Here is a 17,182-nt window from a genome sequence, read left to right on the forward strand (position 1 = left end):
TCTGACTTCAGCTTTTACTTTTATGTCATCAGGGATGGTCCTCAGTGGGCAAAGGTTGAACTTTATCAATGTGTTGTTTGGTTGGTTGGAGTTTTTTGTTTTGGGGGTTTTTGTAATGAAAAATGGTGTGTGCTTCAGCATTGTAAAGTGACCTTTCTCTCTTAACCCTTCAACGTGACCCTTGCCGCCCCTTTTTACTGCTAGACTGTTTATCTTGGTAGCCTCTTACTATTTTCATTGTCTGTTCTCCTTTGATAGGTAATGTGTTGATGTAATGATAAAGGGGTTGTTTGGTTCTCGTGATAGCTGTTGATCAAGATAAAGGAAAAGCCATGTTCAAGTGTGTTCAGCTTTGGTTTTCTAGCTAATGTTTTTATTAAGCTGTCTTTAATCTTCAAGCCAAACTTTTTGATTTGTTCAGTTGTATTTCATTGTGTAATTTGTAAAAACTTTAATGCATTTTGGAGGCTCTTCAATTAATTCCACAGTTGTACATACTTGGACTGTTCAAGTCTACCAGGATCTAAAGATTCTTGCATCTTTTCATCGTTCATAAAACTGTGTCTGTGGATAAACTTCCACTAGGGAAGAATTCTTACTTTTGTCATTTTATTTCAGGCTCTTGGCTTTCTCTATGCCTCTGGACTTGGTGTTAATTCAAGTCAAGCAAAGGTAATATTATTAAAACTTTTTTGTATACTGCCATTTGAATTGGGTCAGTGTATGCCTGTGTTCAGTTAAGCATATTTTGTTCCTTCCCAGGCCCTCGTATATTATACTTTTGGAGCTCTTGGGGGCAACCTAATAGCGCACATGGTTTTGGTAAGTACGACTTTAGTAACATGGAGGAGCGGAATTTTTGGTTCATGAGGGGCCACAGCTTTTCCAGCTTTCATGAATGAGATGTATTCATTAAGATCAAATATTCAGTTGAACATTCTTCAAATTCTTGTTAATGGGTACAACACTTCCATCTACATGTGGATGAAAATTTGTACAGTCCACAATTTTTCTTTAAAATGATGACTCTGGCTGATTGGCCTTGTGGTAAATGGCTCTTTTTTATTTTCTATAAGTTGGAAATGTTTGTCACAATCATTTCTTCAGTTGAGTTATCACAGTTTTACATTTTAATTCATTTTACATCGAAAATTGACTTATGATTTACATTTAAATTTACACAAGTAAGGAGATCGTTACAGTATAGGAATCACCTCGAAAGGCACTTACCCCATACTGGTGTTGGAAGGAGCAGTTAAAGGAGATACTTCTGAGGAAAGAAGTAACTAAAGTAATTCTTGAGGGATAAAAAGCAGTGAGTGAATAGAAGTGGAAGGGCATTCATATAGCAGGAGCAATATATGCAGAGGGGCAGTGATGAGGGAATGTGGTACTTGCAAGAAAACATCAGCTCTTTAGTGTGGCTGGAGAGTAGAATGTCAGGAAATTCATCAGGAATCACATAAATGGGCTATATGTCATGCCAAGGAGCTTGGACCCTATCTGTGACAGACGTAAACATAGTTTAAGCCAGTGAAAAACAAGGATGTTGCTCCAACTTTCTGAAGTTCCTCACTAATTTCGAAGTTTTTTTTCCGCATTGGCTTTTTTCATCTGTGGTAATATTTATTCCTCAAACAGTAATTGAAAAGTTCCTTTTAGATGAATTTTCTAGAAATTTAAAGCATATTTTTATATGGCCAAAGTATGTTAAATATTTCTGACCTATATCTTTTTTTAGTTTACCAGTCTTCTTAAATAGTGACTACAGAATAAGAACATTAAATATGATACACGTTATTACACGGTAGTGTCCTAAGGATTGTTTAAATCTGTAAAGTTATTTGAATCTGTGCTGAATGACTCAAGAGAGCTCTACTTTTTTTTTCTGTTCTTTATAGTTAGCTATCTTCCTTCTCACTCTGAAATCAGTTTTTGCTCGTGTTACTGTGCCTGCTCCTAGTAGTCTCTCATCTTCCCTATTTTGTTAATTTGTTGCTTCTTTGCTGGTTTGGTAGATCAACCCACTTTTATTAAAATCAGGTTTAACATAAGATTAGAATGTGTTCTAAGCAAGAATCTAAGTAATTTTCTCTTACACGTGAGATGCGCACACTTCATCCGTAAAGTTCACAGCATCTATTTTGATTTCTGTGGGAACTTCATTATTTCCTAGTTCTTAGCTACAGTCTGGTTTTTGCAGTTGCTGAATAAATTACCTCAGAACCTAAAAGTCAGGATAAACGAGGTGGTAATGTACTGGGATCAAGGGACTGCAGAATTACATTCTGAGCGTGGGTGGCTTTATTCATTTCCGACAAGAATGCCAGTGGAGCGTGTGAACCTGCAGTCTTCTCACTAGAGCTTGTCTCACAGGGTTATCGGTACTGGGCTGGCATCGGAGTCCTCCAGAGTTGTGAATCAGCACTGACTCATTATCGTCTTGTTGCCAATCATGGTATCTATTTTTTTTTTTTTTTTGCCTTTCACCCTATCAAAAGAAACAAAAAACAATGGAATTAACTTCAAATACATCTATTTTTGTTGTACTACTTGAAATAATCATGATCAAGTCTCTTAAGTGGAATGATCTTTACGCTAGTTGACTAAGATCTCCTTTGTGTGCGTGTGCACGTGTACGTGTGCACTTTGGATTCCACTTACTAAATATTTTGTGGAAAACCCTGGGCTTGCATAGATTACTATTTTGTAATCTATAGATTACTGTTAGTATAATGTCTGTCAATGTTTGGCAGCTGAAATTCCATTTCCTTCTGTGGAACAATCCTTCTGACCTTCCTCCTTGTTATTACTTCGACCCCCTGTTTCAGTTGCTAGTGATATCTCGCTCACCGGAGGCTCAGTAGTACAGAGAATACGGCTGCCTGACGAGGTGGAAAATCCAGGAATGAATAGTGGAATGCTGGAAGAAGATTTGATTCAATACTATCAGTTCCTAGCAGAAAAAGGTGATGTACAAGCACAGGTATGTGTTTAAATATCTCATGGCGTATGTCTCTGCACTATATATTACAGTCATGGAGCAAGCACTTACATCTGTAAGAAACATTTCCATTGCTCTGAGCCATTATTAACTACATATTAGAATCACCTGAGTAGCATTATTTTTAAAAGTACCAAGAGTCTCATACTGTCAAGACATTTCCATTTGGATTCATCTAGGATGTTGCCTAGTCATTGATAGTTCATAGAAGCTGGCCAGGCGATTGCACCATGGTTGGAAACCACTGCTTGAACAGAGCAGTGTTTATTGATGATGAAGGCTCTTATTGGAGTCAACAAGGATGAAAACTGCCACTTTCTCTCAACAAAAAGTCTCTGGAACATTTGGAATTTCAGATGCCCTTCAGGGCCATTTACTGTTCATGTTTCCTTTGCTCATCTTAGACCATAATTTCCTCAAGGTCAAGGACAGAGTAGCTTTGTTCAATGTAAATTGTATGGTATATCCATCAAAGTACTGTGTATAATTTGTTATTTCGTGGGTTGATAATCCTGGAATAAAAGGACTTCAACATCTGCCTTTTTTCTATGCAGTTTATAGGTCTTTTAGACATCTAGAGAGATGAGTATTACATACGTTTTGAGAACAATTGATTTTAAGATTTAACAGAAGGGAATCTTACGTTTAAAAAAAAAACTGTAGTGGAAGATCCAAATCTTAGCTCATGGAAATTATAATAAAGTTATCTTGTCTAATTAAACATCTTTGTTTTATATCAGAGGTCAGTTAAAATTCAATACCATCTAAATGCCCCAAAATAGGGAATTACTTAGCTTAACTATGGCACTTCCATGTAGTGGAATTTCACGCAACCATTAAAAATGACGTAGAATACTACTCACTGTGGAAAGCTGACTTCAGTGTATTCAGTGGAAAACTCAAGCTAGAACAATCCATGTGTGGTATAGTATATCATTTTGTTCTTTTTACTACTCGAATTACAACTTTAATACAGAAAAGTACATAAATCTGAAGCATACAGCCCCCTGGTTAATCCCCAGTTGAGCCCACTGTGAATCACAGCTAGCCTCCCAGAAGCCGCCCTCCTCCTCGTGGGTTGCCCACTGAGTTGGTTTCTTACAGCTACGGATCGGTTTAGTCTGGTTTTGAATTTTATGTTAAAGAAAATTCATATAGCATTTTTTGGTATTGGCTTCTTTTGCTCAGCATTATGTTTATGAAATCAGTCCATGTGTTTTCATGTAGCTGAAATTCATTTATTTACAGTGCCCTATAGTATTTCAGTGTATAAAAATCCCACAACTTACTTGCCCATTTTACTCTTCCCAGATTTGGGTGCTTGCAGATAATGCTCTGTGCATGGTCTCTTGCATGTCTTGTGCATCAGTACTGTCTTAAATTCGTATAACTTTATAAATCTTGGTATGTGGTAGAACGCGTTTTCCTGCTGTCATAGTTTCATGATATTTAGCACTAATTTTCATTGTGATTTCTTCTGACCCATGTGTAATTTTAGAAGTGAATTGCTTAGTTTTCATATAAATGGGGGTTTTATTATTTACCCTTTCTGTTATTTCTAGTTTAATCCACTACAGTCAGAATATGCTCTGTATGGGGCACTTGGGTGACACAGTCGGTTAATAAGCATCTGACTCTTGTTTTTGGCTCAGGTTGTGAGATCAAGCACCGTGTCAGGCACGGCGCTCTTTGCAGAGTCTGCTTGAGATTCTCTCTACTTGGGGCAGCTGGGTGGCTTAGTCGGTTAAGGGTCTGCCTTCAGCTTAGGGCATGATCCCGGGATCCTACGATCGAGCCCCCCTGTCAGGCTCCCTGTTCAGTGGGGAGCCTGCATCTAAATAAAAAAATAAGGAAACTCTGCTATGTATGATTTCATTTGTCTGAGATTTCCTGAGACTTGCTGTATACTTCATTGTTTGGGCAAATATTGTGCGCTAAAGAGAATATGAATTTTACAGTCTCCGGGTCTAGCATTCTTTATGTGTCCTTTGAGTTATGTTTCTTAATCCTGTTGTTCAAATTTGGTGAATCCTTACTGAATTTGTCTGCTTTTTCTGTCCAGTGTTGAGACAGTATTGTTTAAATTGCCCACTTTGGTGTGGATTTGTCTCTGTCTTGTATTTCTGTCAATTTTGATTAATGTATTTTAGGCCATGTCGAGTGCATATAGACTTAATATTGTTATCTTTCTGTTAAACTAGCTTATATATCATGAAGTGTCCTCTCTTATCTTCAGAAATGTTTTTTGCTTTAAATCGTACTTTGTCTGATACTAGCTAGCTATGCCACTTTCTTTTGGTTAGTATTTACATGTAGTATCTTTTCAGTCTTTTGTATTCAACCTCTTATGTTTAAGGTCTGTCTCTTGGAGCATCATCGGACTACTTTTATTTTTTTTTATTCACTCTGACAGTCTTTTAATTGAAAGTAACGAATGATATATTTGTGTTTACATTTTCTGTGTTGCTTGCTTTCTTTCATTTTGCTTTTCCATGCTCCTTTATGTCTCTTTTCTTATATTCTCTTGGTTTGTGTTTTTACTATTGTATGTCCTCCCCTCTACTAAGGTGATAGTTGAACTTTGTTTTACTACTCTTTTACCAAAGTCTAGTATGAATGAGCACTTTTACCATTTCTTGGACAATGTAAACTTTAGAGTACTCTGTATGTGTTTTAATTCTATGCTTTTGAATCCTGCAAGATATTATTCTTGTACAGTCCATATAATTTAGATATACTCATAAGTTTAACTTTCCATTGGTCTTTATTTCTTACTGCATCTTCAGGCTTCCCAGGATAATTTTCCTTCCTCCTAAAAAACATGCTTTAGTATTTCCTTCAGAGTGGGTTCATTGGTGACAAATTCAGTTTTAGTTTGCCTGAAGTTGCCTTTATTTCATCTTTATTTCAGAAAGACACCTTGTAATTAAAAGCAGGAATTTCAGTTTTTAAAAAATGTAGGTTAATGTAGAGTAATATCTTCAGGAGTTAAGACTAAGTCTTCACTTTTTTGAATTCTGAAGAGAAAACTTTTTACTACCAAATGATTTCCTGTTGGTCTAATTTAATGGCACACCAGATGCTACCATTTACTTTTGCTCATTTTTGTGAATTTTCAGGTTGGTCTGGGACAACTGCATCTGCACGGAGGGCGTGGAGTAGAACAAAATCATCAGGTAACTTTCTTGTTCCCAGGGCTTTATACTTCATGTGGTAGAAAGAAACAGTGCTCTAGATGTATTTCTTATCAATGACAATATCAAGTTTATGTTACTTAGACAATCATCACAAATGATCTTTCAGGATCCAACTGACCCCTGAGAAAACTGAAGACTAAAAATGTAATTATACCTCATAGTGGTGGGAAGGGTTTTTTTAATTCTGAGACCTAGTTCTCAATATTGCCAAAAATACATACACAGTATCTTGGTTTCCTATAGGTATGTGGTAGAAGTATGTCTTAAAACTCCTATTAGAAAATATATCAGGGGTACCTGGATGGCTCATTTGGTTAAGTGTCTGCCTTAGGCTCAGGTCATGATCCCAAGGTCCTGGGATGGAGCCCCGCATTGGGATTCCTGCCCTGTGGGGAGCCTGCTTCTCTCTCTGCCTCTCTCTCTCTCTCTCTGTGTCTCATGAATAAATAAAATCTTTGGGGGAAAAAAAATATTTCATAGAACTGAGGAAAAGTCATTGTTGAGTTTGTGAGAAATTAGGAGTATATAACTGTAGCAGTCAGATCTGTATCCAGCTTTTGTGCGCCTTATGCCCTAAGTCTCACTCATCTCTTCCCTTGTATCCATCAGTACACCTGCCACTTGTGTGAGCATCTCCTGCATGCATTTCCTGTGCAGTAGCCTGTTTGTAAACCACACACCTGATCCTGTGGTTCCCTTGCTTAAAACTCTTGAGTGGTCCATGATTGCCAGTCACTTAAAAACCAAATCCTTTGTTTAACATGATTTCCAGGATTTGTACCAGTCTCTGTTTACCTCACCAGCCCCTTGCTTTCTGAGTCACAGGCACCTGGACTTTTTCTCAGGTCTTTGAAAATATGAAGAAACTATCTCAGGATTTCTGGAATGCTAGTCCCTCTGTCTAGAGTGAATATTATCCCCCCTCCTTTCTTTATGTAGCTAATTCCTACTCATCCTCTAGAATTCAACTCTAATACCTCTTCCCCTAAAATGTTTCTCTAGACTCCTAACCCCACTCCAGGAATAGGTCATGTACCACAGTTACAGTTTCTGAAAATCTGTATTTATGGCCCTTACCCATTGTAAATTCACTAATCATGTAATTAAGTTTCTTCCTCTGCTAGAACTTAAGTTGCGAAAGAGCACGGACTTTGCCACTTTATTCCCAGCACCTGAGGGAATTATATGCCTAGCACATAATGAGTTCTTGACAAATGTTTGTTAGACTAATAAAACTATTATTCTGCCATAACAGTTAAATTTTCTAATTAAGGTTATCTCATTTCCATATCCCATCAACTCTAAGTAGTAGATCATAACAAAATACACTTATCACTTAAAACTATACCAAATATCCATGGTTTGTTTGTTTTTAATTCAGATGGCATTTTGACTGCTTTCCTTGTCTTTAGGTCATTAAAATGTATGTCGTTAGGCCAGATGAACTGGCTAATAAAAATGTCAGGTGAGAGAACAATTCCGATGATAAGTTTGCTGCATCCCTTTTATACAAGTTTTGGGATATTCTTGGTGTATGCTGCCTACTTGAGAAACACCTACACAACAGTAAATTTTTTCACCAGCTTCTCAGAAGGAATAAAAGGAGTTCCCAGTACATAACTGTATTAATTCGTCAATAGTTTGTGTGCCTGCTATGTGCCTGTTCACTGCTTGCTAGGCATTCAGGATACAATGCTAGACGGAATAGCTTTGGTCTTTCTGTCCTTACAGAGCTTCAAGTTTAATAGAACTAGAACATTAGGTATTTTTTTAAATGATCACACCAAGAAACATGTAATAAATTGTGATTGTTGCTATTAAGAAGAAAGAAAGGGTCCAGTAACAAGTTAACAAGTGGGAGGTGGTAGTTGTCTCTGAGGAGAAATGGATGACATTTAAGTCAAGCCTAGAGGTAAGATCATTCCAGGCCAGAAAGAGTGGTATGTGCGTAGGTCCTGAGGCAGGAAAGACCGGAGTGCAGAGAGCAAGCTCAACAGTACTGAGGTAAGCAGTGTCTGATCATGCCAGTATATCCCCTGCAAAACTTCAAGGGCTGTAAGGACCAGCATGTTAAGTGTTTTGAACTGTTGCTTTTAGACTGAAGACTAAAGGCAGGGAGACCAAGGAGGGAAGTGTTCCAGAAGTTTGGGTGCGAGATAATGAAGCTTAGCCTAGAATTGTGATAGTGGAGGATCATAGGTGGATTCAAAAGGAATTTGGTGATGTAAGTTACAGGATTCAGTGATGGATTGGGCATGAAGAGGGGTGGGTACCTTGAGCAAGCAAGAGATGTCATGCTGTTATTTAAACTGAGATACTGCCATATTGTAAGATTTTTTTAAAGTTCCTGAAATGATTATTTTGGTGAAAAACCAAAGGCAGATTCTAGAAAAACTAATTATTTTAATAAATTCTTTTCTCACAGAGAGCATTCGACTACTTCAATTTAGCAGCTAATGCTGGCAATTCACATGCTATGGCCTTCTTGGGAAAGGTACTGTACATCCTGTGAACATATTACATAATAGCAAGAGGTGTTTGCATAAAAAGCACATGTTGTAGTTACAATCTACAGTTTACCAAAAATAAACTGGAAATAAAATTTCCAATACAAGGATATTGTGTCTTGTGGTAAGGTAAGTATGATTTCGAGGCATTTTCTTAGGTAACGTAAGGGAGACAACATTTCCTCATCAGTATGTTAATTTTCTGTTGAAATTAGCTATCACTGAGCTCCTGTTTTGTGTGTATCATATGCAATAATGAGGAATTTTTCTTTATGCTGTGCAGTTGTTTTTTTTTTTGCTAAGTCTGTCCCAATTGCCTGTTTTCTTCCGTGCTGAGTAGAGGCAACTAGAGTTTGTTGGAATTAGTCTGCAGGCTTTAATCATCTTCAGTGTGATGGCCATCACCCACCTATCAGTGTGGTTCTTTTCTAAGCAAGGAAACACTAAAGTCTAGAGACCTAACATAGATTCTGTATGACATGGCACAGTTTCAGAACTTCCTTTTTCATCATTTTGAAAACAAATACAGTCTAAATCAGTGGATATTTTCATCCAAAACCAAATCTAAGGTTAGGATGCTCAGGTAAAATAAATGTCACAAAGGTTCTTACAAATAGAAAAGTCTCGTCAGTATTTGCCACATAATCAACAACCAGTGATTTGGGGCCTGAGAACCATCCATGTAAATATCCCAACTATTACAGGATCGAAATTGGTATTCCCCATCTATTTTTTTTAATAATAATTTTTTATTATGTTGTGTTAGTCATCATACAGTATATCCTTACTTTTTGATGTAGTGTTCCATGAGTCATTATTTGTGTATAACACCCAGTGCGCCATGCAATATGTGCCCTCCTTAATACCCATCACCAGCCTATCCCAGTCACTCCCTACCCCCTTCCCCTCCCATCTATTTTTGTCAAGCCTTTAAGAACTTTCCATTCTAGCCCTTTCAGTTCTTGCTCTGAATTCTTAATTAACCCTGTCTCAAAAAAAGATTTCCATTGCTGTTTTCTTAATGTATGATGTGGATGAAAACAGTTTCGATCATTCTGTTCTTCTTTCTCTTGGCCCTTTTATCCTGTTCCGTACCTGGTACTCTAATCATTCAGTACTTGCAACCTTTTGAAATAACCTTTTAGTTATTTCTTTTCCTGAACTTAAGACCTACTCTGTATCTTACCCTGAGGGAAATTGTGGTGGAAGAGAGAGGGAAGTGGCATTGTCATCAACACCCCTTTCTCTCATGTAATCACTGACCCCAAGCAACTCATGAACCATTTGACTCCCCTGGGATAGAGTGAGAGACAAGATTCACCCTGAGTTAAAGGTTTTCTCCTCCTGAGATTGATCTGTGAACTGATTTTAATATATTCATGTTTATAGAAAAGTAATAAATTTGTTATGACAAATAAATCTAAAATATCTAAATATCCTATGGGGAATTTTAAACTGTTCAAAGATTTCATGATACCTAACAAAACCAGAATGACCTGAGATAGAAATACATTATAGGTGAGAGGGGTATAGCTGTTAATAAAATTAGGCTCTGTTTTCCAGATGTATTCAGAGGGAAGTGATATTGTACCACAGAGTAATGAGACAGCTCTTCACTACTTCAAGAAAGCTGCTGACATGGTAAGACCTCATGACTCAGTGTATTGAAATGTGTGCCATATTATTATTTTAATAAATAAGTTTATTATACTGAAGGATTAGTCATAACAAACTCATGTCTCAAATTATTGAAAGTATTTTTGTAAATGTGATTCATGGGAATGGACTGGCTAGAAGGAAAAAAAAACTTCCCAATATAAAGCAATTTATTTGGGGGGGTGCAAATTATTGAATATTAAGCCTCTGTTTCAATTTCATTGAGAAGTTTCCTCATAGGGGAAGTATTGATTTTAGTGATGCAATTGAGAGTTATTATAATTTGCCCTATTTGTATTGCAAATTGAGGTTTAAAACTTACATAACTGGGTACTTTCGATAATCATAAATATAAAATTTAGGCTTTCTTTGGCCCAGAGAAAACTACATATGAATATTTAAGACCCTGTTTGCCTCCAGTGTGTATGCTTATCTCCTTGCCAGCTTCATATTACTTTAGTTCCAAATGTCAGTTGAGTATTTTCCAAGGGAGCGCTGTGACACTTTTTAAGAGATGCCTCTGTCCATCCACGTTTAGGTTGAATTTTAGATTTTTCTCTTTCAGGTCTCAAACCAACGATTATCTTTGTTCTGTGACACTCCAGTAATCTTAAGTGTGTCTTTGCCACCTGATCCCAGTAATGCTGTTTTACATGGTTGTTGACTTTACACTATGGCATCTTCCTTCTTTATTGGGGAGGGAGGTTACCAATGAAAAACTACCCAAAAAGTGACCTACTTTTAATTTTAAGAAGAAGAAATACAGTAGTCATGTTTTCTATCATAAACTCATGGAACAGATGGTCATAAGGTAACTCACCAAAATTCAATTCTAGATAAATGTACTCTTTGCTCTTTTTCAGCAAATTGCTGAAGACCCCCAAATCTCTGAAAGTCGGTATTAACATTTAGCCTGCTGGGAAGGAGAATTTTGAATTGAAAAATGCAAAGACATTTTTTGAATACGCTTGTAAATTATTTCTTTGGTAGTCACTTATTCTTGCCTGTTATTTGTTTGTTCATTTGTTTGTTTGTTTGAATGAATCCTTTCACTCTTTTGTCTCTGGTTTGCAGGGCAACCCAGTTGGACAGAGTGGACTCGGGATGGCTTACCTCTACGGGAGAGGAGTTCAAGTTGTAAGTTTTCGGTCTAACATTCTGACTTAAGCAGTCAGCTGGTGAAGTGGGGAAGTATAACTAGCTTCCAGCCTGGGTGAAATCCTTCCTCTATAACTAGAGCTGAACCTTTTCCCGTTCTCTGAGTACCCAGTACCCTCATACTAACTGCCTTCTTCGAATGGCTCTGTCTCTGGCACTTTCGCTAAAGATGTGAAGCTGTCTCTCATTCTGTCTGTGCTCTACCCTACCTATGCTTCCATCCCTCCAAGACTTCTCCCTCCCTACTTCTTTGCTCAAGCCTAAGAAAATGCTTGTTCCTCCCATTTAGAAGGAGAAAAGCTTTCTGTTCTATTCTTTGCCCTTCTATCTACTACCTCTCTTCTCTCCAGTCCATCAGTACAAAGCCAGGTTTCTTGAAAGAATGAACTCACTCTTTAGCTCTCAGCAGTCAGGCTTCTGCCTCATGTAACTGCTCTATGCAGGTCACCAGTAACCTCCCAAATGTCAACTCCTGTTGACTTTTTGGTTCTACGTCACTTGAACTCTTTCTTTCCTGGAATTCTGCAAGTTCTCTTGGTTTTCCTAGGCCATTACTTCTCATTCTTCTGTACTACTTCCTCATGTTGGATGCCCTGAGATTCTCATTGCTTTCCACTTCTCTGTATGATCTCTCCAAGTAAAATGTATTTAATTTGGGCCTGAAATGAAGAGTTAGGTTTAGGATTCTAATCTGTAGGTGTTCTTATTTTGATTCCTTCTCATCATTTTAGGACACTAAAATTCAGTAGTGATCTTTGTTTTAATTTTTCTCTGTGGATAGGTATGATATTTGAAATCTAATAACCATATAGTGCTTAATAAGCTACATAGGGAAAGAATAAATAAGGAGAGAATAATTTTCCTTATTTAATGTTAGAAAAATTGAGGTTTCAAAAAGATTTGTTAGTTAATAGGAAAGAAATGAGTGTTTCTTAAGTCCTAGTCTTACGTTCCAAGGTTTCTCCAAAGAACCAGAACTAGCATTATGTAGGCTTTGTGAGAGTGAACATACAGATTGTTCACAGTCTTAAATGTATTAATCCGTGACATAGACTACCACCTGTATATTATAAAAATTTAGAAGGTAGTCTTTGTAATGGCTCTTTGAGAATATCTTATTATGTGTTTTGTTAACTCTTTTTAATGAATGACTCTCCTAACTTTTGAGTATGTGAACCTTTGAGTTTTCTCATCATGTGATTATGTGACCTCTTTTCCTACAGAATTATGATCTGGCATTAAAGTATTTCCAGAAAGCTGCTGAACAAGGCTGGGTGGATGGGCAACTGCAGCTTGGCTCTATGTACTATAGTAAGTAACATTGGTGTTAAACACTGTACACACCAAGATCTAAATTACTTATTTTCCACTAGATGCCGCTATGATGTGGAAATGAGAGCTATTGCATTCTGGCTGATTAATATTCTCCCAATTCAATGATTTGTGCATCTTGTTTTTCATTGTAAATCATGTTAATCTATATTAATATACTAATCTGCATTAGTAAGATTCACATCTTTCCTGAGTAAGAATTCTGAATTTCATTTAATTTTACTCATTATTTAAGGCTTCTCTGGTGCTTCAGCTAAATTTTCATTAAGACTATTTCTGACCTTTTGTGTGATTTTCCTTACAGATGGTATTGGAGTCAAGAGGGATTATAAACAGGCCTTGAAGTATTTTAACTTAGCTTCTCAGGGAGGCCATATCTTGGCTTTCTATAACCTAGCACAGATGCACGCCAGCGGCACAGGTGTGATGCGATCGTGTCACACTGCAGTGGAGGTAAGGGCTTTTCTACCGACTTGGACCCAGGAAATTAATTTTCCCAGGAGGAAAGTCTGTCATTTTCATTCTGGTTTTCTTTGCATGATTTTGTCTCAAGTAGAAACAGACTCAGCCTATTAGTTTTGATACACTGGGGGAAGACTCGGGGCCCTTGTGTCACTGTCGTGCTTATTTATCACATGTGTCTCTCCCCCCAGAATCCAAGGTTTTAAGGAGAGGTGGTGGTGTCTGCAGTCTCTCTAGCACCTAGAAAGTACCTGAAACAGCACCAAAAATGAATGTTGTAAAGGGGAATGCTGATGTCTCCCAAAGGGAACTTTTCCTCTTTAGTGCTCTCATAACTGGCACTTCAGAGTGGCATTTGATGAATGCTTGGCACAATTTCCTAACCTCTCGGTGCTTCAGTTTCCTTGGTTGTGAAATGGGGCAGTTAATAGGACTTACCTCATAGAGTGTCCCCCGTGACCTCATGGGAGCTTTGAGGGAAATTCTGTACATACTGTACATAAAACAAGCACTAGAACAGCGCCTGGTGAGGGTAATGGTGTATAGTTGTTTACTATTATTTTTATAAACCTCTTCTAAAGACTAACTGAAAGCTTCAAATAAAATCCCAGACTTCTGTATGTATTTAATAAAGCTGCCAGAGATTCACAAGTAGCTTAACAGTCACTTGTAGTCAAGGTGCAAAACTGATTTTCAGGTATATGTTCCTTACTTTGTTATGGGTTTTTTTCCTCTCGTTCTCACAGCTGTTTAAGAATGTATGTGAACGAGGCCGTTGGTCCGAGAGGCTTATGACGGCCTATAACAGCTACAAAGACGGCGACTACAATGCCGCCGTGATCCAGTACCTCCTGCTGGCCGAACAGGGCTACGAAGTGGCGCAGAGCAATGCAGCCTTCATTCTCGACCAGAGTAAGGTTCACTGCCATCCTGCCTTGGCTTTAGAATACAAAGGCTCACATTGGGTAACCTGTTCATGCTTAAAGCAAAAAAGCCACAAAGAAACTTCTTTATTGTTGTAAATAGACGTTAACAACACGCGTGCTTGAGTAATTTCCCTCAGCTCCCTAAGCCAACCAAGTTAGTGTTATATGTTGGAGTTGACAGTAGAAATTGATTTGCCATTTGTCACAAAGTTAACTGCTTCCAGTAAATCCATCTTTCAAAATACAGCAGATATAACAGCATTGTTTTTCCAGTGGTACACAGGTCCCTAGAAGCTGCTCAGTAGTTAGTCTCCTTATTAGTTCTGTGGATACAACATGTTGCAGGAAGTAGTGCGTCCTAGACGGAGGCAGGGATTCCTCTGAACTCAGCATTTTATTCTAATCCTGGTTTAATGTCAGTACAGTGCTTTTTTCATTTAATATTTGCCATATCCCAATTCTTGTTTAAATTATGTTCCACATATCCACCCTGGCTTATAAATGAAGCCTAAAGTCTAGTGCCTGTCTTTCTTAAGTGCCTGATTTGTATTTACTTCGTCTCCCCATAGGGGAAGCAACCATCGTGGGGGAGAACGAGACTTACCCCAGAGCTTTGCTGCACTGGAACAGGGCTGCCTCGCAAGGTGAGTGGCCACTCCAATCTAGGAAACAGTTTCACCCAGGACCTTTCTTCACTGTCTCCGTTTTGTTTTCTTATCTCCCACAAAAAAATAATGTCATTCGTCAACTTAAGATTAAGCAGACAGACCCACTATTGCTTAACTTACTTGCATCGTGATTTATTTATTCTTCAAACAGAAGTTCTAGTCCCCAGGTTTCTAAATTGAATTCTGAGGTCTTTGTACTGGACATTTATATCATGTTCTGGTTTACTCTTTGATTTTTAGTTTGAGGCCAATATGCTGTGTAAAATGAGAATCGAATAGAATATGTAATAAAATACGAGCCTAAAACCCCCAAAGATTTTAACCTTTCCCCCCTTTTTTTGTTTGAATATTTCTTTCTCACACATGCTCCTTTCAGCTTTGCCTGGCTCTCCCTTCTTCAGACCCGAACAGTGGTCCAGGTGAACGACTTCCCGGTGTACATGGCATGATAGACTAGAACATGCTCATTTGAAGAGTGTTCTTGTGAAGTAGGGATTTCCACCCACCTTGTTTTATTTCTCCCTGACTATTACAAAGCCTTCCTCGGAAGAGCAACACCTCTAGTTTAAGTCTTGCTTGAATTTATAGCTTGGCTGAAGGATTAGTTGTAAAGTCTATGTACTACAAATTAAAATTCTGTTTTATGTAAACATGTTAACAGGAGGAAAAATAATGGTTTGATCTGTTTGAAACACACTTTATTGATTGGCATTTTGCATTTAATTTTTGTTTAAGGCTATACCGTGGCTAGAATTAAGCTTGGAGACTACCATTTCTATGGCTTTGGCACTGATGTAGACTACGAGACTGCATTTATTCATTATCGTCTAGCATCTGAGCAGCAACACAGCGCACAAGCTATGTTTAATCTGGGATATATGCATGAGAAAGGACTAGGCATTAAACAGGTGAGTGTGGCTTCAAAACAAATGTTTGACTGATGTAACTGTGATTTGGGGGAATCGTCTGCATTTTTATAGAATACGGGCTTTCTTTGGAATGTGCTCAGATTTTAGGTACCAAGTTATGAGACAGTTTTGTAATATTTCAGAAGCCCATCCTTGCATCTCTCTCATCATCAAACACACACTGCTGTGTTTAGGATAGTAAGCCAAAAACAGATTGATTAAAACGGAAATGCAGTGCTGCCTCGATTGGTAACTCCTTGTTTGAGAAACTGTCTGTCCATGTTCAGCCAAATTCTATTGTTTCTGAATTATTTCAAAATAAATTAAGACGTTTGGTACTGATAAAAATGTATTTCTGAGTCTTCTGCTTTCCTAATACAATCTAATGTTCTTTAGACCCATGGGCTTAAGTTTTTGCCTTTATGCCCTGAAGAGAATTTTAATAAACTGTGTGTTCTCCTACACATTTTTAATTTGACATTAAAAATTTTCATCAGAAGCTCCAAAGGGTCTAAATTCTAGCTATATTAAGCACCAACACTCTCTAAAAATTAAAAAAAGTGACTAAATTACTCTAAATACCAAAATTTTTATACTCTCATTAATTTTTTAAAGCAAATTTATTAAATGAAAATGGTATCTTTTCCTTTTCTTCCTGAATTCATATTTTCAGTCCATTATTCCCATAACATCACATAGTAATGTAATGTTTTTAATACTTAGATATTTTACTTATCAATAGATTATACTTATCTGAAACAAAGCATGTTAAACTTAGATTTTAAATTTTATTTCCTATGATGATAGGCTCTAAGTGTTAAGAAAAATTCATGAGATATTATTAGTCATAGTTGGTTAATTATCAATACAGTATTGAATAAATCAACATAATACTATAAATTTCATAAAATTTTCCTTTTGTGGTAATTACTGAAAATGCATCTTTTAATGAGATGAATGGAGCATCTTTTAAAAATTAGTTTCAGCATCATTGAGTAGATTTAGCATGAATTTCATTTTTCATTTTTACAAATGTATGACTGGAATCTTGTTCGCATAAACAAGCATATACGAATGGGAGGAATCTTAGAGCAAGGTCACTTAATTCTTTAAACTGCTTTAGAGTTATGTGCGGTCTTCTTTCGGGCTGCTATAACAGAATGCCATAGATTGGGCGGCTTAAGTAGCAGGATTTCTCACAGTTCTAGAGGCTGCGAAGTTGCAGTGCAGGGTGGCGGTGGATTTGGTGTCTGGCGAGGCCCTGCTTCCTGGGCCAGAGACAAAGGTCTTCTGGCTTTTGTCCTTACCTGGGAAAAGAGCAGGAAAGAAGCAGCAGGCGCTTAAGAGACTCTTTTAAGGATGCT

General features: G+C 37.5%; 1 protein-coding gene across 1 annotated transcript in view; it reads left to right on the top strand.

Moving 5' to 3' along the window:
* The window catches only part of SEL1L (SEL1L adaptor subunit of ERAD E3 ubiquitin ligase), a 52,653-nt gene that overhangs the window by 26,621 nt on the left and 8,850 nt on the right, over positions 1 to 17,182 (top strand). Inside the window, exons 7-19 of the mRNA XM_026519390.4 lie at positions 619 to 672; positions 763 to 822; positions 2,377 to 2,458; positions 2,832 to 2,986; positions 6,124 to 6,180; positions 8,627 to 8,695; positions 10,272 to 10,349; positions 11,439 to 11,501; positions 12,746 to 12,833; positions 13,159 to 13,307; positions 14,063 to 14,228; positions 14,812 to 14,886; positions 15,646 to 15,818. Coding sequence (XP_026375175.1) covers positions 619 to 672; positions 763 to 822; positions 2,377 to 2,458; positions 2,832 to 2,986; positions 6,124 to 6,180; positions 8,627 to 8,695; positions 10,272 to 10,349; positions 11,439 to 11,501; positions 12,746 to 12,833; positions 13,159 to 13,307; positions 14,063 to 14,228; positions 14,812 to 14,886; positions 15,646 to 15,818 — 1,269 coding nt within the window. The remainder of the gene's footprint in view (positions 1 to 618; positions 673 to 762; positions 823 to 2,376; positions 2,459 to 2,831; positions 2,987 to 6,123; positions 6,181 to 8,626; positions 8,696 to 10,271; positions 10,350 to 11,438; positions 11,502 to 12,745; positions 12,834 to 13,158; positions 13,308 to 14,062; positions 14,229 to 14,811; positions 14,887 to 15,645; positions 15,819 to 17,182) is intronic.

This window comes from Ursus arctos, unplaced genomic scaffold, assembly GCF_023065955.2.
Source record: "Ursus arctos isolate Adak ecotype North America unplaced genomic scaffold, UrsArc2.0 scaffold_25, whole genome shotgun sequence".
Taxonomy (NCBI): Eukaryota; Metazoa; Chordata; class Mammalia; order Carnivora; family Ursidae; genus Ursus; species Ursus arctos.